General features: G+C 44.6%; 1 protein-coding gene across 1 annotated transcript in view; it reads right to left on the bottom strand.

Moving 5' to 3' along the window:
* LOC134533085 (glutamate receptor-like) overlaps window positions 1–26,414 on the bottom strand; it is a 56,825-nt gene that overhangs the window by 21,102 nt on the left and 9,309 nt on the right. Inside the window, exons 2-4 of the mRNA XM_063370326.1 lie at window positions 9,969–10,141; window positions 7,462–7,767; window positions 1,215–1,306 (exon numbers count right to left, since the gene is read on the bottom strand). Of these exons, the coding sequence (XP_063226396.1) occupies window positions 1,215–1,306; window positions 7,462–7,767; window positions 9,969–10,141 (571 nt within the window). The remainder of the gene's footprint in view (window positions 1–1,214; window positions 1,307–7,461; window positions 7,768–9,968; window positions 10,142–26,414) is intronic.

The raw sequence follows: 26,414 nt of genomic DNA, 5'->3' as shown, positions 1-26,414 counted from the left end.
GTAAAATATATTTTTTACCCGGCATGATAGGGACAGCGGCTATGCCGGACTATTGAAAGTCAGTATTTTGTCACCGGTAATACAAAAAAAAAAACAATGTAAATTACAAAAGTTTTATGTTATATTGGAGGTGTATGACATGTCTCAAAAATTGTAACTTTTCAGAAGAGCAGGTTTTCGAGTCGTTTCATCTTAATTTATATTCCAGGTATTTTCGTTAGTGGTAGGAATTTCTTCATATACCTTAAACAAAAGTTTCTAAAAACATCTTTATTAGACAGAACTCATGTTTTCAAGATAGTCGTTTAATGTTTTCATAATTTTTTAAGTGATTTTTTTTTTTTTTTTGCTGAGGGGGTTACAATTTTTGAGCGTTACCAAAATTCCGATCGCATGAGGGGAACAGTTGGGTACGTGGTGGGGGAACCGGTAGAGGAGGAGAGTGCGTCAGCGGCGACGCCACTCAAACGCATGCGCTAGCGGTCGAATGGGAAAACAGGTACGTATCATAGCATGCTGTATGCTAGTTGTAAAGGCCGGAAGTGGAGACGGCAGGGGAGAAATGGAAATGACGCAGCAGTGATGCTACGGAATTCTCGTAACGCTGCTTGTGTTTGTCTACTTCTCTGTTTTCGTAGAAGTTTTACTTCTGTCACGCGTGGAGTACACGTACACACTTTTTTTTTGGAAATAATATTGTAAGCCTTTATATAAAAAATTGCACTTCGGACATGATCGTATGAGTGCCCTATACAAATACATAGAGTGAAAACTGTACATTTCATAAAAATGGACATGGTGTTCTTTAACTCCGAGGTACGAATTATATTTAGAACAAGTTGTAATAAGATTCTCTAAGGCCGTACTCATTAATTTATAATATTATGAAATATTGATATGTAAACTGCAAAAAAAAAACTGGAATCTACTGGAAAAAAACTAATGTGAGCAGTACAGTAGGTGACGAATAATAAAATGTTACGAATCGCTGCACTGCAATCCGTTCCAATCTCCGTCATTCAGCATTAAAATTTTGGGTTTGCAGTTTTAATTACTATATTATATTATAATATAATATGTAATACATATAATATATATGATATGCTATATTAATAAATATATATAGGTATGCCTATTCTACCGTCAGTTCGAGTTTACGGACAGTCGACATCTGTAACAAAACGATCAAACCTGCATTTATTTTTAATGCTTACCTGAAGTTCAGCTTGTCTTCTAACGTTTTCCATAGGGAATAAAAGAAATCGTCGTTTCTTGGTTCCACTGTTACAGACAAAATTTCAGAGGGCTGGAAAAAAAAAACATTTTGGTTGTAATTTGTCCTTGTATATTATCTAATACAGCAGCTACTATTAAACATCATAAACGAGTACAAAATTACAAAGTCTAGTTTCAGGTAGGTTTGCCATCATGTTGCTCTGGATGTCCTAAGGTTTGTGGACCAGCTCATGTGGTTAGCAGTCGTGGGTTCGATCCAAACTCCCGGACACCACTTAAATGTGTCTCTCTCACAAACAGAGGTGGCATTTAATATTTCAGGGATATGACTGAAAACTTATTCCTATACCTCCCTTACATTTGTTGTTGAATCATCCATTTTCTCCAGATATTTACTGACGTTATTTTCGACACGCACGTGTTCGTGTATATGAAAACTTTCGTGAATTTTTACCACTATGAGATTATATTTAAAAAAAAAAACAGGAGCTAGTCTTTCAGTGCTCGTTAGAGATGTGTAACATCTAACCTCCGTAACGAGCAAATTCATGTGCTCTCGTGTTGCAAATAAAAATATAATACGAAACACGGACACGAAATTTTAACGTAGAATTATTAAAAATAATTCCGAGCGTGATAAATATACACAAAATTGTGTTTCCAACTACATTTCTGGACGCGAATCACACGTAGTTTTTCGCACCCGCCGCTAGAATTCACTGCCGGAGCAGCTACGTCGACTATTGAATCATTTGATTTTCAGGCCGAAATTTTAAACTGTATAATGAAACTGCTCCGATAAAAGCGAAAAAGACGAAAAAAAATATTAAACCCTGGTTTAAACCTGATTTTCGACGATGATTTTTATTAAAATACTGCCCATATTGTTAAAATTCATTTGACAGGTAATACTATAAAGTTTTCCTTCGCCACAGATAGCAGCACCGTGGTTTCAAATTTCCGTTCCTTGCGACTTCCATTCCATCTACGAAATTACTCCTACCAAAAGCCGTAAACCGAGAGCTAAGTTTTCACACATAAAAAAAATTGTGAGTGGAGTCCACGCGAGACAGAAGTAAAAATTCTTGCTTATTATGTATGGATAAAGATAAATTATTAGTATGTTTTAATTAAACAATAGATACTAATTGAGAATAACTAGGATGTGGGTATGAACTCAAATAAAAAAAACCTTTTCCAGCGTCATGTACTTTCGCATCCGTACACTTGCACATTTTTTTTAGCCTCCTTTGGAGGTTTATTCCCACGTTGCCTTTGATAATATGTACCTATTATCTTCTTCTACCTTTTTATTATTTTTAGGCGCGATGTTATAACACGATCTCCAGCTGAATAAAAAGAAGGAACATAAAAACACTCCAATCAAACATATAACACTAATAAAGTCTATCTAACAAACCTATAAGACGTTTTTACTTTTCATATCACCGTGTTCATATACAAAAAAAAACAATGTTAGAACAATAATTCTACGTCATCCTTGCGATATCAAACATAATAAAAAGAACCCAATTGAGATGAAAAAGGGGGTTGTCTGTAAAGTCGGTTTACGGACGATAATTTTACGTAATAACGTGAGTAGAAGAGAGATAGATTCCTCACAAGCCGAACGCTTAGACCGATCGTGCTTCTCTATCGCTTGTTCCGCGCTCTCGCTTGCACGCTCCGCTCAGGCGGAATGTGACAATTAGTCATGCTTTTTCGTGCATGCTGCCAGCGTTAATAGATTTATAAGACGTTATCACGTCAAAAATAGATTTATAAAGCTAACTTGTTAAGTCTATACGTATTTTTTCACATTCTAAATCACACTATACATGCAAAAATACTTATAAACTTAATTGTACAAACCGATAACTCTTCTCCACATGGACACGGAGGAGATGCAAAAACCAGCAGTGTTACGAAAGTTCCATAGCATCACTGCTGCGCCATTTGTACCTCTCCCCTGCCGGTTCCTCATCCGACGGCTCAACTAGCATATACTATGCTACGCTACGTAAACACACACACCCTCCCCTCATTTTTGTCATCATTCGACCGCTAACTCATTCATGGAAGTGGCGACGCCGCTGACATACTTTCCTGCTCTAACGGTTCCCCCACCACGTACCTAACTATTCCCCTCATGCGATCAAAATTTTCGTAACACACTAAAATTGTAGCCCCCTCAGAAAAGAAGTTTCAATTAGAAAATTAAACACCGCACGTGTGCCCAGGTGGGCGGGACGAGTGGCCACTCACCAACACGGTGGCTCTGATGCGCACACCGCACGTGTGCCTGGGTGGGCGGGACTAGCGGCCACTCACCAGCACGGTGGTCCTGATGCGCACACCGCACGTGTGCCCAGGTGGGCGGGACTAGCGGCCACTCACCAGCACGGTGGCTCTGAAGCGCACACCGCACGTGTGCCCGAATGAGCGGGACGAGCGGCCACTCACCAGCACGGTGGCTCTGATGCGCACACCGCACGTGTGCCCGGGTGGGCAGGACAAGCGGCCACTAACCAGCACGGTGGTCCTGATGCGCACACCGCACGTGTGCCCAGGTGGGCGGGACGAGCGGCCACTCACCAGCACGGTGGCTCTGAAGCGCACACCGCACGTGTGCCCTGGTGGGCGGGACGAGCGGCCACTCACCAGCACGGTGGCTCTGATGCGCACACCGCACGTGTGCCCGGGTGGGCGGGACGAGCGGCCACTCACCAGCAGGGTGGCTCTGATGCGCACACCGCACGTGTGCCCGGGTGGGCGGGACGAGCGGCCACTCACCAGCACGGTGGCTCTGATGCGCACACCGCACGTGTGCCCGGGTGGGCGGGACGAGCGGCCACTCACCAGCACGGTGGCTCTGATGCGCACACCGCACGTGTGCCCGGGTGGGCGGGACTAGCGGCCACTCACCAGCACGGTGGTCCTGATTAGCACACCGCACGTGTGCCCAGGTGGGCGGGACTAGCGGCCACTCACCAGCACGGTGGCTCTGAAGCGCACACCGCACGTGTGCCCGAATGAGCGGGACGAGCGGCCTCTCACCAGCACGGTGGCTCTGATGCGCACACCGCACGTGTGCCCGGGTGGGCGGGACAAGCGGCCACTAACCAGCACGGTGGTCCTGATGCGCACACCGCACGTGTGCCCAGGTGGGCGGGACGAGCGGCCACTCACCAGCACGGTGGCTCTGAAGCGCACACCGCACGTGTGCCCTGGTGGGCGGGACGAGCGGCCACTCACCAGCACGGTGGCTCTGATGCGCACACCGCACGTGTGCCCGGGTGGGCGGGACGAGCGGCCACTCACCAGCAGGGTGGCTCTGATGCGCACACCGCAAATGTGCCCGGGTGGGCGGGACGAGCGGCCACTAACCAGCACGGTGGCTCTGATGCGCACACCGCACGTGTGCCCGGGTTGGCGGGACGAGCGGCCACTCACCAGGACGGTGGTCCTGATGCGCACACCGCACGTGTGCCCGGGTGGGCGGGACGAGCGGCCACTCACCAACACGGTGGCTCTGATGCGCACACCGCATGTGTGCCCAGGTGGGCGGGACGAGCGGCCACTCACCAGCACGGTGGCTCTGATGCGCACACCGCACGTGTGCCCTGGTGGGCGGGACGAGCGGCCACTCACCAGCACGGTGGCTCTGATGCGCACACCGCACGTGTGCCCGGGTGGGCGGGACGAGCGGCCACTCACCAGCACGGTGGCTCTGATGTGCACACCGCACGTGTGCCCGGGTGGGCTGGACTAGCGGCCACTCACCAGCATGGTGGCTCTGATGCGCACACCGCACGTGTGCCCGGGTGGGCGGGACGAGCGGCCACTCACCAGCACGGTGGTCCTGATGCGCACACCGCACGTGTGCCCGGGTGGGCGGGACGAGCGGCCACTCACCAGGACGGTGGCTCTGATGCGCACACCGCACGTGTGACCGGGTGGGCGGGACTAGCGGCCACTCACCAGCACGGTGGTCCGGATGCGCACACCGCACGTGTGCCCGCGTGGGCGGGACGAGCGGCCACTCACCAGCACGGTGGCTCTGATGCGCACACCGCACGTGTGCCCGGGTGGGCGGGACGAGCGGCCAATCACCAGCACGGTGGTCCTGATGCGCACACCGCACGTGTGCCCGGGTGGGCGGGACGAGCGGCCACTCACCAGCACGGTGGTCCTGAATCGCACACCGCACGTGTGCCCGGGTGGGCGGGACGAGCGGCCACTCACCAGCACGGTGGCTCTGATGCGCACACCGCACGTGTGCCCAGGTGGGCGGGACGAGCGGCCACTCACCAGCACGGTGGTCCTGATGCGCACACCGCACGTGTCCCCTGGTGGGCGGGACGAGCGGCCACTCACCAGCACGGTGGTCCTGATTCGCACACCGCACGTGTCCCCTGGTGGGCGGGACGAACGGCCACTCACCAGCACGGTGGTCCTGATGCGCACACCGCACGTGTCCCCAGGTGGGCGGGACGAGCGGCCACTCACCAGCACGGTGGTCCTGATGCGCACACCGCACGTGTCCCCTGGTGGGCGGGACGAGCGGCCACTCACCAGCACGGTGGTCCTGATGCGCACACCGCACGTGTGCCCGGGTGGGCGGGACGAGCGGCCACTCACCAGCACGGTGGTCCGGATGCGCACACCGCACGTGTGCCCGGGTGGGCGGGACGAGCGGCCACTCACCAGCACGGTGGTCCTGATGCGCACACCGCACGTGTGCCCGGGTGGGCGGGACGAGCGGCCACTCACCAGCACGGTGGTCCTGATGCGCACACCACACGTGTGCCCGGGTGGGCGGGACGAGCGGCCACTCACCAGCACGGTGGCTCTGATGCGCACACCGCACGTGTGCCCTGGTGGGCGGGACGAGCGGCCACTCACCAGCACGGTGGTCCTGATGCGCACACCGCACGTGTGCCCGGGTGGGCGGGACGAGCGGCCACTCACCAGCACGGTGGTCCTGATGCGCACACCGCACGTGTGCCCGGGTGGGCGGGACGAGCGGCCACTCACCAGCACGGTGGTCCGGATGCGCACACCGCACGTGTGCCCGGATGGGCGGGACGAGCGGCCACTCACCAGCACGGTGGTCCTGATGCGCACACCGCACGTGTCCCCTGGTGGGCGGGACGAGCGGCCACTCACCAGCATGGTGGTCCTGATGCGCACACCGCACGTGTGCCCGGGTGGGCGGGACGAGTGGCCACTCACCAGCACGGTGGTCCTGATGCGCACACCGCACGTGTCCCCAGGTGGGCGGGACGAGCGGCCACTCACCAGCACGGTGGCTCTGATGCGCACACCGCACGTGTGCCCGGGTGGGCGGGACGAGCGGCCAATCACCAGCACGGTGGTCCTGATGCGCACACCGCACGTGTCCCCTGGTGGGCGGGACGAGCGGCCACTCACCAGCACGGTGGTCCTGATGCGCACACCGCACGTGTCCCCTGGTGGGCGGGACGAGCGGCCACTCACCAGCACGGTGGTCCTGATGCGCACACCGCACGTGTCCCCGGGTGGGCGGGACGAGCGGCCACTCACCAGCACGGTGGCTCTGATGCGCACACCGCACGTGTGCCCGGGTGGGCGGGACGAGCGGCCACTCACCAGCACGGTGGCTCTGATGCGCACACCGCACGTGTGCCCGGGTGGGCGGGACGAGAGGCCAATCACCAGCACGGTGGTCCTGATGCGCACACCGCACGTGTCCCCTGGTGGGCGGGACGAGCGGCCACTCACCAGCACGGTGGTCCTGATGCGCACACCGCACGTGTGCCCGGGTGGGCGGGACGAGCGGCCACTCACCAGCACGGTGGTCCGGATGCGCACACCGCACGTGTGCCCGGGTGGGCGGGACGAGCGGCCACTCACCAGCACGGTGGTCCTGATGCGCACACCGCACGTGTGCCCGGGTGGGCGGGACGAGCGGCCACTCACCAGCACGGTGGTCCTGATGCGCACACCGCACGTGTCCCCTGGTGGGCGGGACGAGCGGCCACTCACCAGCACGGTGGCTCTGATGCGCACACCGCACGTGTGCCCGGGTGGGCGGGACGAGCGGCCAATCACCAGCACGGTGGTCCTGATGCGCACACCGCACGTGTCCCCTGGTGGGCGGGACGAGCGGCCACTCACCAGCACGGTGGTCCTGATGCGCACACCGCACGTGTCCCCAGGTGGGCGGGACGAGCGGCCACTCACCAGCACGGTGGTCCGGATGCGCACGCCCTGCAGGTCTCTCCTCCTGGCGTGGATCTCTCGGCCGCTCGGCCACCGGCTGTGGTGCTGGGACCTGCTCCACGCGCCGAGCGGGGTCACGACCATAGCCGCGCGCCGGGACAGCCTGTACACGTCGGCGAGGTGAGCCGTCCCGCCGCGCGCCGACACGACCAGGCACAGCATGTCCACCGTCACGTGGGCTCTTCGGAACACCTCCCCGACCCTCTGGTGCGGCGCGAGGAACACCACCCACACGATCACGGAGCGCCGTCTGTTCCGCTTCTTGTCCTGCGGAACATTCACGCATCTCTTGTGGGCCAATTCAGGTTTCGTTTATGAGTTAAATTAAAAAAAAAAAATAATTTGTTGTCTGTAAAGTCGGTTTACGGACGATAGTTTAACGTGACAACGTCATAACAAAACATTGATGAAATGATTGCATACTTTTATGAATAAAACTGAATCATTTTTATTGAATTATCACTATTTTGTATGGATACAAAGAAGGAGTGAAATGAAATCTACAATTTAATTGATAAATTTAATATTTATTTGCACTCATGAATTCAAATATGTTTATTACTTGAACGAAGAGATTATTTTAACTATAACTTTTATACATGTTTGCTATTTAACTTCTTCCAATCTGTGTAATTCTCTTAAGGATAGGACGATGATAGGAAAAGTAGGAAACTAATGGGAGTGTTTCAAGTTTAATGTGCCTCGAAAAAGTCAAATCGATGGTTGTTCCAATCGAGTGGAAGATAGATAGATACGGCGCAAGCGTACATTGAGCGTAACGGGACAATGAGTCATCCTTTTACGTGCGTGCAGCCGGCGTTCATCGATTTATTAGACGTTGTCACGTCAAAATTGGTTTTAATCTTTCTTTAGCTAGAAATCTCATGCGATATAAATAAGCTTAAGATAATAGAAACATTGACGTTAAATATTTACAGTAGACAATTTTTTACATTGGAAATGTCACACGTTCTGATTCAGCAGATGAGAAAATAAAAAATTAAGGTTCTTCGAAACATGCTGGTGAAACGGGTGATTTTTTGATATGGTCATGAGGAATAACTACTAAATGTTTATATATGATATATATATGTTATAGATATACGTTACATATAGGTTAATAAGTTCCTAAAATAGATTATCTCATCCCCTCCATTTATAATAAATTTCTAATGATTTTTTTTTCTTTTGCAGGACTTCTTAAAAGATCATTATCATAAAATAAAATAAAGTAATATAGTACGGGCCAAAAGTCTTGCGACATGGGTACCATAGTCTGATGGAAACGCGTTGCTCGGTACCAGTGGCAAACCCCTGTGAGGGGAGGGGGTTGGGTGACATAGCCCCATCCTCTCCCGAAGTTATGAAATTTTTTTGCATAATGTCAGTGAAGACAGTGTGAGAAGCAAAGTCACCTACGCTTACTTCTCTAGACCGATATTCAGTGTGTAAGTGTCAATGTAAGTAAACGTTTTTTTTTAATTATATTAATTTTTTTCTTCAACCCCCTCCCCCTCTTCATGAAAATATTAATGTATCCACCACTGTTCGGAACGGACTGGCAAAGACAAAGAGTAGGCGGTTTACTGAATTAAAAAGGAAAGGTTCGGCGTGCCCCGGTTACATGTCAACTGTTCCTAAAAAATAAATCGTCTTAATGATGTTGTTGCGTGTATATAAGTTCATCCCGTTAAGCACTACATAGTCAACATACTTACAACAGGTATAGAAAAATAACACCCCCAAGGAGATATTTTAACTTCCTTGGCCGCGCTCCGCTGATTCGTAATCTCTTCCCCTACTTCCCCTCCTTTCCCCCCCAACATGCTTCCCCCTCTTTCACCCCCTCGCCGCGTTGTCTACTCACCAGACGTTTGACCCGCGCTATACCACGTACGTTCTTTGCAAATGATCGTTATCTAATATTGTTTCTTTAATTTATTTTTCATATATCTAAGAATAAGCTACATGCTAACAGTAGTAACCATATGTTAAAGACTGGAAAAATTCGCTCTTTCGATTACCTCTAGGATAGACTCCACAAACCTCTACATACTCAGGCAAATGCCACCTGCCCATTGGCTACTGACTCGTGAGACCTGTCAACTGGGACGCTTGCGATTCGATACTTTTTTGGTTGAAGGTTTCCCATTGGCTCAAAGTCCTTCAGATAAACTGTAAGCCAATCACAGAAGCAATATAAAGGTACAGTTGTTTGGATTCTAGCGTATCGTGAAATGAATCCGCGAATTTTTCCGGTCTCTACATATGTATATTAACAACCGTGATATGAAACAGTTATTTGCATATATAAGTTAACTGTTTAACAAGAAAACTGTTCCCAATGATGCAAATGCTCATAATGTTTGATTTCTGACCACTATAGTGCAACTTAAAATTCTAAAATGAAGTAGTGCGATATGTTCATTTAACGAAAGTGAAATCACATATGAGAAATGCTTTCTTACGTTATTTATCCAGGCTTCCAGGTGACGGGAGTCAGTGTGAAGAAGAACAATAATACTTGAAGCACCACTCTTTAAGTTTCCTGCTATCTGACCATCGAGATAAATGCTCTGAGTGGAGACAAATTTCTCCGATAGAATCTTCCTCAGCATGAACACTTGCGTCTTCTCAGATTCTGCAGAATATTGATACAAGTTCATATAAGGTACTGGAGTCTCCGTGGAAAAGTAATTATGAATGAGAAACCCTGTTCAAACTGTGACTAACATTTTATGTAATCGTTTGTAATATATTTTCCTATCGTTGTGCATAGGTGCCAATACACAACTTTATAAATTCAAATTATTTAAATCGGTTTTATTAGTTTGCTAGATATAAAATTCTACTTTTTTGTTACATTTTCTTGTGTGGAAAAAAAAGTAGAAACAATAATTTTCCTGGTAGCTCATTGACTCATAAAAATAATTGCTCTTTATTTGTAAATTTAAAACCCAAAAGAAGAAAATAATAAATATGCATTTTTTAATGATTGTAATCAACATTTTTTAAAGATAATTAGACTTAAATTTGAACATTTTATTAAATAGTCATAACAACCGAGCCAGCGATGTGGATGTCAGATGTTAGTGTGTATGGTCGAAGCATAAAACCCTGGATTGTGACGTCACGTCGGCCATATTGTATGACCTTGACCTTGACCACATCCGCAATCTTCGATGACGCCATATTGTTTTCATCTACTGGAGGTCACAATATTGAATTATGACATCACTGCCACCATATTGTTTTCGTCGGCTGGAGGCCGTTATCTTGAATGACATCACAGCCACTTTTTTTATAATTCTAATGCCGTTGACACCATCTTGTTTTCGTATGCTGGAGGCCGCCATCTTGGATAACGTTATCTTGGTTTCTGCTGTTTGTTCCTAGAGTGCGCCAGCATCACTCTGTCTCATGCATGTTATGTCGATGTTCCATTACCCACCAGTGTTGTTATGGTTCTCATCGGCATATTAAATTTCATTATTTATACAAAATGGCATCCTTTATGTCACAATCAAAGATGGCAGTCGATCTTTGACCCCATCCTCAATCCTCACTACGACTCTAGACGCAGGATGAACATTTATATACTACTCCAAGTTTATCATACTCACTCCTTAACTACATTACTTGCATAATTATGGGGGCCAGTGTTCACGGCCTTGGGGATAAGCTACCCCCATTAGGGGTAGGTGCACTTACAGAGCAATGCAGGCATTTTTGTTGTCAAAAGAAGATGAACCAAATCTATCATCCCTAATCCAGTTGGACACGACTGGTGTGTGTAAGAGGGAGTGCTTACACTGGACTGTGTTGGCTGTTTTTCCAGCCCTTTTATTGTAATTAATTATTTGCATGCAATTAAAAACTATTTTTAAATGATGCCGAAGAAGTATAACTTCTCACGCGTGTACATAAGTACACGCACCCTTTTTTTTTTTTTTTTTTTTTTTTTAAATATGTTGATGCTGATGCTTGGATATCAGCTTCTGACATTCACATTTGTTTTGCTTCCCCCTTTTCCTGCTATATTTATGTTGTTTGTCTAAGCATTTGTATACTGTTAGACTGTTTTGAATCATTCATGTTGGTTGGAGCTTAATAAATAACTAAATAACTGATTCGTAGTTATCTAAAATAAAATTCCTGAGATAACAGAAACCACAAGAAGAAAAACGAGTCTTATTGTGCCCGAAGGGACACAGCCTATTAATAATTCAAATTTAGTACATGCAGAGGTAACATACTCGTACATAATTATCAGGCTATAACCATGACTGATGCATTGAGTAGGCCTAAGGCTATACTGAGGAGATCGCGCACACACAAGAAGCTGCAATTTACTAATTGACACAGAAAATCAATACCAGTACCGTTACTATTGAATTTTTATTGCTGTGGTCCATTTATTCTCAAGGCAGTATGTGTACCTACATGAAATACCAATTATTGCTGCTATCTATTTTGCAAATCAAGAGTGCTGTCTTTCAAGCTGTAAATTTACATAGGAAAAACTAAAGTGCTCTTTCCAACATAGCATCCTAATCTAAGATAAGAAAAAACATTTTTCAAGAACTGAACATAGAAGCTCTTTCCTATAAAATCTTTTTGTGTTCACATTAGTACCTAGTGTTTGTTAATTTATATGCAAGGTGAGTTCACTGATGAAATTTTTCACCTAAAACTCTGGTTACAAATTATTTAGGGATCTTCGTAACTTTACGGACAACGAATTAACTTATTTTGTACATAGATCCAAATAAATTTTCTTGTTATATAAGCAAAACATTGAAAAATGGGTAAAGTTTACTGGAAGAAACCCTCCTCCACCCTTTTCCTTGTCCACTTGTGTGTTTACCTTTATTTAGGACGAAATATACATCGGGGAAGTGAAAATACGTTGCAGTTTCTACAATAATTCAGGTATTTGAAATTAAAAAGAATTCTTCGTTTATTTGAGTTTAATTCTTCGTTGAAATTATTTAAATTTAGTGTTATTTCTCTCAGTGTAGTGACGAAGTGAAATAAACGAAATGTATCATTACTATCATTGTTTGTAGTAAAACCTGTATAGAAATGTTTGATAATGCGCAAAGACGTGTCAATGTGAAGTGGGTGTTGGCAGCACTGACCGGCACAACATTACAGATCTGCATTTGGGATTGGAGAAAACCTCTTGTGCACGAGGGCGAATTAGAAACAGGAGACGCTCCACTCCTTCGCATTGGCGGCGCTGCGGCCCACATCAAAGAGAGCAGTTACCCCAACAATACCTCAACGAGCATCTTGCTCATTTCACTAGAACTCATTGCCAGAATGTGGCGTGTTTGAATGACATTCACCAGCTTCATTGTCACCATTCACCTTTCCTAAACATATAACTAGATACCTGCAAAATTCGCGGATTCATTGACCTCTAGGATAAACTCCACAGTCATTTTAAATACTCGCGGAAATGACACCTGTTCATTGTCTGCTGACGCGTGAGACGTCTCAACTAGACTGACCGTAATTCGGCACTTTCTTGGTTTAGTGTTTCCCATTGGCTCACAGTTCCCCGGATAAAATGTGGGCCAATCGCAGAAGCGGTACGAAGGTATAGTTGTTTTGATGCTAGCCTATCACGAAATGAATCCGCGAATTTTGCATGTCTCTACAATATAATATAAATTACGAAAAAAAAAAAAAACAAGCCAGCAGGTACTGCTTACCAGTTACGTTCACACTGCTCGACTGCAAAAAAGAAACAACACCACCGCCTCGATTGAAATGATCTCGCACGGCGTGTATAACGCCACAGTACAGCTCCGGATCAAAGTTGTTGGCAAACCCATCGTGAGTCAGAGCTCCAGAGTTATACAATCCGACAAACAAGGCCAGTCTCAAGACTTTCATGTTAATTCGTTGGGGGCCGGCTCAGATGTGAAACTTGAACTGGCATTCCAAGTTGTACGGGGGGGTTTATAGCTGGTTGTGCACTTTATAAGAGCGAGGTAGCCACTGGGTCAGATTATATCTAAGCTACGATCGATATACTAACACCTTCAAATCTTTCGACAGATCGCATCAATTGTTGTGAAGTCGTTATGCCGAGACTCTAGCAAAGTTAACGTGTAATTGCAGCTGACAACATGTCTACACCAAGTAGTAATTTGAACTGAGACATTATCTTGTACCTACTAATATCAATTTTTATTAGGTAGCTTTTGCAAAATAAATAATGGTTAAAAGGAAAACTGGCAGTGATATTTTTTCGATATATTTAATTACTATGTTGAATAGAAACAATATTGTGTCAAAAGTTTCATTTTTACTCAGTAATAATTAATAACTTATGAATAATGGAAACAAATTTGTTCTGGAAATACATTTTTTGAAAATTAGTAATATTTAAAAATTATATTTAATGCCACATAATTTTACATAGAAATGCGTGAGATAATAGGGTCTCTAAGATTATAATGGTGTTAAAATCCATGTGCTTCCTGAATAGGTGCTGATAAATTATAGACATCATGACAGAGAGTGAGTGTTTAAAAAAAGAGGGGGGGGGGGGGATGAAAGACAATAATAACTCAGCTTTGTAAGATACCAATTAGAAAGAAAACGTTAGTTTATTATTTTAACATTATCTTCCGAAACTATTGGAGATTAGAGGAACCAAGAAATCCTGAAACAGTTAAAAGCCCAAGCCCGAAACAGATCACGAACCAATGATTACTGGTGTTATTCTGTAATCTAGCCATATAGCATATCAATGCTTGTATTTGTAATTCCGAATAAGTTGTCTTCTTTATTCTAAAATATGCTTGATGGTCCTGTAACAGTTATCAGTACCTAGTCCAATAGAAATATTTTTTTGTATGTGCATTATGAAAAAAATAAATAAAAAAAAGAGTCAATTTTTACGATGCGCGCGCACCACGAAACGAAATTTTCACAGGATAAAAAAAGGGATACATACAGATAAAATTTATTTATGTGCTTTTAAATCTTATATATTATATTGAACGCTAGTCATATCCTTAGAAACACTTATTTATAGAGAATATGAGTAATATATATTGTGTTTGTAAAATTTTTCAACTGTATTTTCAAGTGAGGATAGGTTTATACTTCTTTGGGCGCGTCATAAAAAATTATTAGAATAAATTATTACGATGATGTGCAGCATGCAACAATAATTGACAGGAATGAAGAAAGTAACATTTTAATAAAATCATCCAGTGATTGATATTGAATACTGGTCCATATAATTAATATTATTTATTTATTGTGAATATTCGTGAGAGAAAATGTGTTTATAATACAATTAAGTGTATTTATTTAAATGATACCATGTTCCCTTACGTTTAAATTATCTGCTTTATAAATGACTACATTATTATATAATAAATAATTAAAATTAATAGAATAAACATTAAAAATTATTATGGTTTTTCATTTTAAATTGAAAATTACCGCGATTATTTTACTAAATTAAGTAATTTTATACTTGTGTTTATGTGAATACTGAATATTTATTTAAATTTTTAATTTGACTATATTTATACTTCACCAACCATATTTACAATATATCTCCATCAATTTTATTTTTTATTTTTTAAATTATTTGCAAGCAAGATTAAAGTTGTTTTTTTATTATGTCAAGTCAGGGGCGGATCCAGCGTTTGATGTCAGAGGGGGCGAATGTAGGTTTCAAAAGTATTTAAAATGGGAGAGTCCGGGGGTCCACCCCACGGAAAAATTATAGATTTTCGCATGCAAAATGGTGTTTTTTTCATAGCAATTTTGTGCTTAAAATGTCAAATACACTTTTGGTATAATCAGTAAAAATTTTCACAGAAAATTAGTTTTGGTAAACGATAAAGTTATCAGAAAATAATAAATAAAATACAATAATTAAAGAATGGGCATACCATTTGTAGTAATAACTAAAATTAAAATGTCTTGTACATATAATCATTGTGCATAACTAGAAGTTGCAAAAAACCGGTTTTTCTCCATCATAAAATGAATTCCACCCTGTAGGTTCTCTTGCTTGCAAAGCGATGAATGACTTTTTCTTTATCAATCTCGCAGCCATTATGGATATGCAATAATGCAAGTCCGGTTAGTCTGTCTTCCTTTGTGGTAGATCTCAACCACGTCTTAAGTCTTCTCAATGTCGAAAATGTTCTCTCTGCCGAAGCGACACTTACGGGTAAGGTGACAGATTTTCAGGAGAATGTAGATGCCTGGATACAGCTCCTCGTCACACGAAGCGAGAACATCAAGAGCTGTGGAGGGTATTGTATTGTTAATTTCTTTCTTACGGGTCCACTTCACCTCCCATGATCGAACCTCGGCATTAAGTTGTCTTTCCACATATTCTAGCCCATTCACTCCAATGAGAGAGCCATACTTTGTAGAAATGTTTTTGACATTTACTTGACTAGAAGAGGAAGTTGGTAACAAAGCTGACAGGCTGTGAAGCTGTTGCGTTTCTTCCGAAAACCGATGTTTTAAATCTTCGACAATGTCCTCCAGAATGGGAATGAATACAGCTCTTCGGAAATATTCAACAGGGTTCGTTGATGGGTAATTTTGTCTGTGTGTTTCCATTTTCACAAGTTAAATCTACACCAAGCTCCTGAGCAAGACCATCAGCTTCGTTGAAAAGTCGAGAAAATAGCTCTTCGCACTGTGTACGTTTTGTATTTATAACAGAAAGAGTATCTTCCAGAATATCTTGGGCAACCTTAAGGTCTATGGAAGTCTTCTGATATAGTCTACTCAAAGGAAGAGTGTCTCCCAGCATATCAGATAAGCAGATGACTGTGACAATAAATTCACTCTCACAAAGTGCAGTCAAAAAAGTCTTTGCTTTTGCAGCACTTTCAGCATCTTTCCAAGATTCGACACACTCTAAAGCCTGAGCTACTTTCAGAAAAGATGTTCGGAACTGCAAAATGCCATCGTGTCTTTCGATCCAACAAGTTTCACACAGTCCAGAGAGTTGGTGACATAAAACTTTCTTGAGTAAAGCTGAGCGTTTTGATGATGCAGTGAAGAACGAGATTATCGTTTTCATTGTTGCAATAGTATTTCGAACTGCTTGGACGCTGGAAGATTTTAATATCGCCAAATTAAGTGCATGGTTGTGACATGGACAGTGAACAGCATTCACAGCTTCACGTCTGACTTCAGCCACAGCACCACGAATTTCTGACACCATGACACTGCACCCATCTGCGGATATGCCAACCAATGGCTTAGGTCAAGACAGTGATGCTTTAGAGCAGAAAGTACTACTTGTCCAATATCTTTGCCACTTACAGTTGGTTCATATAATTCATCTTGATCCTTGTCCTCACTGTTCACAAATTGTCTAACATTTAAAAATTGTAAAAAATCTTCGTGCACTGAATCTTTGTGTAAACACCTCAAAACAAGTGTTAACTGGGACTCATGTGAAGCATCAGTAGTTTCGTCGAACATGATGCAATAAAATTTGTAATCCTGCACACGTTTGATAATTTGTGAAATAATCTCTTCCCCACAACTACCAATCAACTCATTCTGCATGGTTTTGCTGATAAAAGTTGCTCTAGATGATGCTGTTTGTAGATGGTCTTTTAGTTCATTGTCACCACACTGGATACGGTATCGAAGAAGGGCGCGGAAGTTACCTTCATTTGCAGTAATACTCTCTGTTAGTAAACCGTCATCACTATGTCCTCTGAATGCAATATTTTGCCTTCCGAGAAAGATAATAGTGCCAATTATAGGTAATAATCTACAACAGTTTTCTTAAATTTTTTTCAGACGGTGACTGTTGATCTGATTTGCCACATTTTTTCAGGATTTTCCATACACTGGAGGAATTTCTTTCCAGACTCAACAGCCAAAATGTGGTATTCATTTCTTTTGTAGGACTCCAGAACACCATCGTTTCCTAAGATTTTGGTAAAGTTCTTGAGAGGCTGAGTCACCATGGTTTTTAGTTGAACAGTTTTGTCGAAGCCACCTATATTGTTCGTGATAAACAAAGGACAAAATTTGCAGAACTTTTCTGGACATCAGAAAATACAAGCCAGGGATTGTTGTCGAGGTTGGTCACACTGCAACTCTCCTCACTCCACCCTCCACTCCAGTAACGGGAAAGCCCAGCTTGTCGCCCGCCACCCCCTTCCAACATTCCAAGCCACACTTTTCCCTTGAGCTCAGGACAGCTGAAAAGTTGAAGGATGAAGGAAACATGCCCAGAGTGAAGTTATTCTGTGTCAATGTGGCACACAGCTATCAATATTTCGGTTTCATGTAAGACATTGCACGGGTCCTTATGTATTTGGCTACATCATCGATTTTTCTTCCCTGGGTGAAGGGGGGGGGGCGATCGCCCCTATCGCCCCCCCTTGGATCCGCACCTGTGTCAAGTTAGCATAACTTCTAACGTGCGTATATAAATAAACACACCAATTTCTTTTTCAATTACAGCTATTCCACCAGCAAAGGGCTCTAATTCAGTGTGAAATATACTGTGGGCCAGTTATACAGCTCAGATGATTTATCAGCAATGACTATATGTTCTGTTAAATGTGGGGGCGAAAATGTAATAAACATTATAAGTAGGGGAGGGTAGGGTAATGCCCCGCAGTGAGGTAATGGCCCGCACCACGTTTTCCTAATCACAAACAATTTGCGGCAAATGGACATAGTGCTGTGCTCTAGGGAGAGCGGAGAGGACTTCTTGGAAGTTTGTTTCATGTCGCTACGTTGACTGGTGTTCGAGTGGGGTGCGTTTAAAGGAAAACCAATGTATGTAATTTAATGTTTCTCAACACTTCCATGCTACGTAGTTAGAAAAAAAAATAGATGTTTTGGTTGATAAATATTTTTTTTCAAATATCTTTGAACAGTAGCGTATCTTTTGAGACCAGAATCGCTTACACAAGTATGTACTATTAATCTGTACGGCAAAATGGTTGACGACGGGGTAACAGCCCGCACTGCGCGGGGCATTACCCCATTCTTATTTTAATTAAGTCTAATAACTCTGTATTTGGTTTCATGGCACATAATTTTTGTAAAGTAGTTGTGAACTATTGATTTGAAGCAAAAGTAAAAAGAAAAAGAATGTTGTTAGCTAATGTACTTTTAGAACTTTTTTTTTGCCATTTTTATTTTTATGTATGATGCTTGTAAAAATTTTGCCAAAAATATTTTTATTTTATTTTACGCGATGATATATTAACATGGTTATGTTAAAATATGATTTTGTTCAATTATTTACATTTTTTCTAAAATTTTTAATTTTTTGTTTGTTTAACTCGCTGGATTCACCCCTCTAAAATATAATGAATCGGGTTGGCAGAACTTATTATTTTGGCACATTGGTTTCCATTTTAACTACCCTTCAAACTTGAATAAATTCCAGAAAATTTTAGTATTGAAATATTAATTAATTTGCAATTGTGTGTATTTTATATGGGGAAACCACATAAGCGCCATTACCCCGCAGGGGTGGGCAACGGCCCGCAGTGTCGACTTCTATCTTTTGATGTATTGTTTTATCTGATGTGTCATGTGGCTAATGATTATGAAACGAACATGTAACGAAAGGCGTATAGTAAACATAATCGACTTCACCGACCGAAGATATCTACTTTTTATATTTGTATTTGACGAATTAAATTAAGTGCGGGCCATTTCCCCGCTCTCCCCTACTGTTAACAGCTTTGCGACATATATGACGAAAACTAAGCTTAAAATTTAAAACACTGCTCTCATCCACGACTTACACTGTTTTAGAACCAAAAACTCGCACTGAAGCTGATTGGCGCTCCAACCAAGAAAAACAAAATTACATTATATTTACATATATGCACAGACTGGTTTCCAACACTCTTACAGGCTGAACTGTTATCTCTATCTTTTAAACCTGCATTGACTACAATTTCTATCAGTCTTGCATTCAGCTAATATCTACCCAACATTTCTAAAACATGCAGAATACCTTCCAAGCAGCAAAAACAATTAATGAATCCCTTAGCTGATTGCAATTAATCATTACATCTGTAAGTGCCTTGTGAAGGACATGAAAGGTAAGCGCGAACATTTTGATAGAAGGAAAGGAAGGTCGAGAAGGAAGTGCAATGAAAGTTTTGTTGACGAGGGGGTTGGGGGCAGCAATATGCCCGTGGTCACAGCTTTAGGAGGCACCCGGCTGAGTTTAAAATTCTGTTACTTCTTGCATTTACTCTGATAAGACGAAAATTGCAAATATATTATCAAAACAATTCATGGGAAACCATAGAAGTAATGCAACATACATATATCATGTTTGGCGTTATGGCTACATTAATGTTTACAGTCTTTAGATTTTTATTTTATTTTGGTGTTTGAAAATTATTTGCCCACAGCCCCATGATTTCTCTCAGTGGTCCTGAAGAAGGTACTGCACACATAATAAACTTTGGATTAATATGAAATATAATACCATTGGTAAAAAGTTTAATTTTACAAAAAAAAAAATTATTTTGCACCAGAAGCATTGGCTACAGACTCAGCCAGTTTGAAGTTTGGAGGTTACCCATTGTTCTCTATTCTGTTCCTTTCTCTTTGGCTTGTCACTTTCCCTCAGTTCCCATAGAAGCTATGTGCATCACAGGGCCCAGTTCCCATAACAGAGACAGAGAGAGAGAGAGAGAGAGAGAGAGAGAGAGAGAGTGTGTGTGTGTGTGTGTGGTGTCGTGCTGTCAATCATGCCTACTTTGTAAGAACATATTTTTCTTTTGTGTATTCAAGTATCAGGTGACAAAAACCATATAATTTCTGTTATTCTCCTTCATATTGTTTAACTTTGTTAAACTTATACCTCGGATGCCAACTTCCAAATTTATTTTTCGTCATAATATTATTTCTAAATGTTCTGCTTATTAATTTGGAGTATTTTTCCCTTTAATACTTATAATTAGGGATGTTGATATTTCGCCATACTTGCAGACCCGATTGTATTCTAACTTGGTCGAACGATTTATAGGTTGTCCTGCAATTCCCTGCTATATGGTGTTGAAGAGGAGTGTCGGATGTTCGCTAAGGGCGCCAATTAGCCTAAATTATGAGCCCTGCGGGCCAGATCACAGGTTGATCTGGGACTCGACTCAGAGCGCGATGTTACCATGTGGCTGACAGGGAGCAGGGGTAATCGACAGAGGTCCCTCTTGCTGTTGCAGCCACCGGAGTCACTGGTTTAATTTTTGGCATGTCACTTACGAAAACAATATAAAACCATTTATTATATGATGGCTTTAATTGACATGGAGTCACTGTACATGGCACTACGTGTGGCAGGACTTGTTCTATGCCTGATGCCAGGGCTCGTCATGGCATAGGCACGCTTATGTTACACTACGAATACGACTAACGCGATGACGTTCTCTTCGGCAACACACCTATACAAAACAAAGAACCCAATTAACGTGGAGCTGAAATACTAACACTAAAGCCACTCCAATGTAGATGATGATTACATAATAAGCATTACTATCATAATGGTGCATGGCACAAAATTAGTATTAATACCACATGGGTCAGAAAAGAAGGGGGAAAGGGTCCCGAAAGTCTTCAGACTGTTTTGATTGCAAATGAATGTTTATGCACTTATCCCCTAATACTGTAGTTTGGTGGGGATCTAATGGAAGGTGTCTGTATTAAGTAAGTACAGACGCAAGTCCTGAAACAATCCGCGCACAAGTTAACTTAACGAATTACGTAGAACATTGTAATGATTAATGTGCGCTGTCGGTGAGTTCGGGCCAGTTGTAGGGCTGCTGCGGAGCCTGAAGTTGAAAGGTCATCGGCTGTGACTGGAAGAAGGAAGATGAAGATAGCGCATCGCCAGGCTGCCTGGCACCCCGTGCGCCCGCAGTTCGAGCCGGTTTACTGGCTCGTCTGTCCACCATCGAGAGCACTTGTGCACTCGGCCATCGCGCCAGGCCTAACTGCCGGCGAATCAGTGGGTTTACCCGCTTGTGGAGCTTGCTCTGCCGCCTTCGCTGCTGTAAATATTGCTAGAACCGAGGCTGTCCGGCTAGCCTAGCCGCGGCTCCGGCACTAGGGGTAGGGAATATTTGCAGCAGCCCCATTCTTTTTTACAGGTGGCTGCCTGGGCAGCTGGGCTGGACTTATGAGTGATGAAGTCGCTCGCCCCTGGGGCACATGTGCCCCTTGTGCCGAATCAGTGCTACTTTAGGCACGATTTTTTTTATTTTCTTAGTTTTACAAAATATTAAATTTTTTTATAACTTCAATTTTCCTCCTTCGCCCGCTGCTTTCGCCCCCATCCAAACTTGTTCGGTCGAGTGTACCGGCAGGTTAGCTTGTTGAGCAGTATTGTGCTCTCACCGCCGTTTCCCACCAAATTTGCTGGGTCTAGCCGACTACAGGGCTATCATCAGTAACGGTATCCACTGGCCGTCGCGTCTCGTCACGAGTTTAGCGCTACGCGTGACGAAAGTAGCCACCCTAAGCTTCCCATGGTCACCCCCACCCCTTCTCGGAGGTGTGCTGAAGTTTGCGGTCTCTAACACGTTTTGGTGTCCTTTTTTCAAGCTCCGCCGCACGTCCCGAAGCCTGGCCGGCGAAGTCTCCCAGGGCAGGTCATTCACCGGACATACCCCCCACCCCTCCCTGGTCCACAGCGGTCATCGGCCAGCCGGGGCAGTGACCAACCTCAAGGCCAAAATCCCCCCCACTTGCAAAATGGCGGCCACCAAGTGCCGCGATGGTCTCTGCGAGACTCCGATCTGCATGCCCACGCCATCTAGCGGCGAAAGGACGAACCAGCTATCCCCTATCCCCACCAGGAGAAACAGTCGACCTCACACTCAGTCGATAGGTCGCCGGAGCCTTTTTTTTCTTTCGGAGCCCTTCGGAGCACTTCGGGTTTCCCGATCCCCTCCTCCAGAGGAACAGACGACCGGAATTAATTTTAAGTTAGCGTCCCGGCGCCATTGCAGAGATTTTGAGGGCAGCTCTCGTCCAGCACGCATCTTCGCAACAGGTCGCAGTAACGACCAGCAGCTATCGTGATCCGCTTTCGGCAATAATGTAGTTGCTTTCTGAGCCAGGCCATGTCGCCTAGCTTTTTTTAGTTTCCTTCGTAGCTGCCCAAATAGTTAAGTTTAACTTTAGTTTTTTTTTTTGGTTTTCGGCATAATTATTTCTTCTATGTCTACCGCGAACTCCCGCGACGCGCTTCCCCGGATCACCCCCAGGGACAGCCACTATCTACTTCACCCTGCCAGCTAAGGTAAGCTGCACTTCGTCCCACACAAACCTGTTAGGTTGCCTTTTTTGGGGCTTAACTTCGCCCGGCATAAACCGCCTGCTAACCAAGCTAATCCAGGTGGATTATTGGTTATAGGCAGGGTTCCAGAATCCCAGAGGGTTCCAGAATCCCAGAGTACTCAAGAATTCCAGAGTGCTTCAAGGACCCCAGACCAGTTCAAGATGGCGGCCCAGTTCCGGCGCCACATTTTGCACCTCAAAATGTAACTCGTGAGCCTCTATAACGGAGTCTCCCCCCATCTTTCGGCACCCCTCAAAAATAAGTGAAGAACAGCTTTATAACTCCGCCAGTTTTAGGACGTTTTCCTTATTATTATAAAATATTGTATTTTAAACACATATATTTGTTTTATGAGCCTGCGAGCTCAATGTTCCTAAACAGCTGAACTTAGTATAGCATGAAATTGTGTTCCTCCCCCCCCCCCAACCCCCCTCCCTTTTTTAATATTTTATTCGTTAGTGTACTCAATGTAATGTATCAAAAATAAGAATCTGACATTGTTACCAGTTTTGTTTGTAAGGGCTGTAATGGCGTAAGATATTTTCAAATGTAAGAAACCAGCAATGAAAAGATACTAAACTACTAATCAACAGTAAAAGCCTCTAATGAAACCAAACCATACGATTGTTTTCATTTGCTGCTACTTGAAACCACAATCCACGTAACCTTTCCTTCTGTCAGGGAGGTTAATTTTAAATTGTGTTTGTAAGTGGGCTGTGCCCCTCTGGCAAGTCCTTTTAGATAATTAGCCTGACGCTTCCACCGGACATTTATTATTAATAATTATGGTTTTATCCTGAGCACAGCACCATGATTACACCCTGGCTAATAATAACCCAGAAGTGCCCAACTACAACAATGTGGGCTGCAAGGCCCAAGCACCCAACCCCTGCATGGTTGGTTTTTAGCCCCGCCCAACTCTTCTTACTTGGACCTGCTTCCCTCTTGTCCAGTAGTTACCTGCTTGCTTAATGCATATTTGATCCCTGCATGACCCGGCCCAGGGTTTTCCCTGTGTCTATGCAGGTTTTACCTGGGTCACATTAGTTAGCTTTTAAGCTAGACTTTCAATGGGGTGTCAGCCATGGCGCCAATCGCAGCCATGGCTGGCCAGTAAACCCCAATTAGCACATGATGCACGCGCCCTTGTCCTGCATGTTTAAAAACCCGCATGGTAGAGTGAATAGGCTTCGGCCTGAGACACACTTAGGTCCTCCCCTAACCTGGACACTCCCCTTACACACTTAGAATAACTTAGGCTAGGGAAAAAAATTGAACAGACATACATGCATAATGGCCTGTGTGATCGAATGGAGCACTTGGGATGACATAATAATTTTTAAATTGCCTTATTCCTTTGCTTTTGCATATTCAAAATAATGTATTCTCGGTTTTTTCTCTATGCTTCATTGTTGTAGTATTTCGGCATGATTTTGCCCTATTCATACTCAAATCGAATCCTCATCACCTCATTAAAGTATTGATTGATGTTTAAACTTTATGGTGTTCAGTAGCCTTACAGGGATTTATTTAGACTCATTACAACACAGTCTCATACACATTATGTTTCACGGAGGCCTGTTTCTACCTGAGCACGACACTGAAAAAAATATAATATGTTATTTTGAATTGATCACACTGAAAACAATATTAATTCAATCAAAGAAATAATATGGTATAATATGTATTACAATACATTTTACATTTTAATTATGGCAGAATGTTACATATGAATGAGCATACTGATGTCATTCGATATATCAGCCATGGGGTCGTTCTAATCATTGCACTTCGTGTGTTTTATAACACTTGAAGTGCACACGAGAAGGAATAATAGAATAACAACAATGGACTGCCATCACCCGGCCTCTGTAGAGGGCCCGGGAAGTACCTGATGGGCGCTACGGGCATCGCGGTGCTGCTGTTGTCCGGGGGGCGCCAGGCTAGTGAGACACTAGGCCGTTGATAGTGGGTCGTGGGTACTCTGCCCCCGCGTGCCCCGCCAGGTACGCGGCTTGAAGTCTACCCAGAAATCCTCTGAGGCCACTCGGCTGTGTGGAGGACGGGGTGGTGCGAAATAATTGTAAGCGACCCTGGTTCTGTTGAATTACGTTTAATTAACAGACTCCTCTGGTGGTACACATGGGTACGCGGTACTCCCGATGCGTACTCTACACGGTGGCTAACTGCTACAAACACTATGCGAAACAGTTACATGAACATACGTTACTTACAGAACAAAACACGACACTAATATCACACTATGAATTCGCCATGGCAGTCTCGCGGGACGCGGTTGCGAGTGTTCTGGAGACGGCCAGTGCCGAAAGTCTTAGCGTGGCTCAGTTAGTGTGGCCTTAAATTACACTTAATTGTGGTTGCAGCCGGCAGGCGTATGCGCGGCGGTTTATCGAAAGCGTGTTGGCTGGAGTCGGCCAGTGCTGTACGTTGCGTGGTCCACGACGTGGTGCAGAACCACTAATGAAGGCGATCGGTATAAGCCCGGGTCCGCAAAATACACGCCGAGTCGATGTGAGCAGCTGTGAAATAAAAGAAAAGGTTTAAGTTGCCGTCACCCGACCTCTGTGAAAGGTCCGGGGGGTACCTGACGGGCGCTACGGGCGTCGCGATGCTGCTGTTGTCCGGAAGGGCGCCAGGCTAGCGGTATGCTAGGCCGTTGATGTTGGGTCTGCCCCCGCGTGCCCCGCCAGGTACACGGCTGGAATCTAACCTGAACGGCTCTCCCTTGACTGTGAAGGCCGCTCGGCCATGTGGAGGATGGGAGACCACGGAAAATTAGTGTACACGAGTTGGTGAGAATTACCTTTAATTTAGTCCCGCTACAAAACACTCTCACCAACACTTGGCGACGTCTAGCAGTTACACAATTAACACAAAAAGAACACAACACTACGCGACACTAATGGTTACCGCGGAAGTCTCGTGGGGCGTGGGTCGATGCTCGCTGGAGACGGCCAGTGCCGAAAGTTAACGGGTGGGTGGGGGGGGGGGGGCTCGATGAGCGGGCTCCTAAGTTCGGAGAAACACTTATGTGAGTACAGCCGGCAGACGTATGCACGGCGTCCTTAATTAAAAATACGTTCGCTGGAGTCGGCCAGTACCGTACGTTCCGTGATACGATATGTAGCGCGGTATCACACTGAAGACGGTCGGGATAGGCCCGGTTCCGCAAAATACGCGCCGAGTCGACGTGGGCAGCGGTGAATTAATAAAAGGATTTGAAATTTGAAGATGTCGTACAAAATAAAAATAATCGATGAAACAAACTTGAATGCTGCCCACGGACACACGTCTGTTCCCGGCGCGGAGTGGTTTGAGACTGCCGAACATGGCCGCCTCGCAAGGAAGAAAAAACTTTCTCTTCTTTGTGAGTCGGCGTCAAAAAACTTATATTAATTGAATTTACTCTATTACCAGTTAAAACACGTTCCAGGTGCCCAATTAAAATGTAGCACCTGGTAATTGGGTGCATAAGGCTTAACAATGGTTTTAATGTATTGAATTATTCAAATTGTGACATCAAGTTGACAACTGTAAATTTACTAACATA

Source organism: Bacillus rossius, chromosome 1 (assembly GCF_032445375.1).
Source record: "Bacillus rossius redtenbacheri isolate Brsri chromosome 1, Brsri_v3, whole genome shotgun sequence".
Lineage (NCBI taxonomy): Eukaryota > Metazoa > Arthropoda > Insecta > Phasmatodea > Bacillidae > Bacillus > Bacillus rossius.
This window is presented reverse-complemented; position numbering and strand designations above follow the sequence as displayed.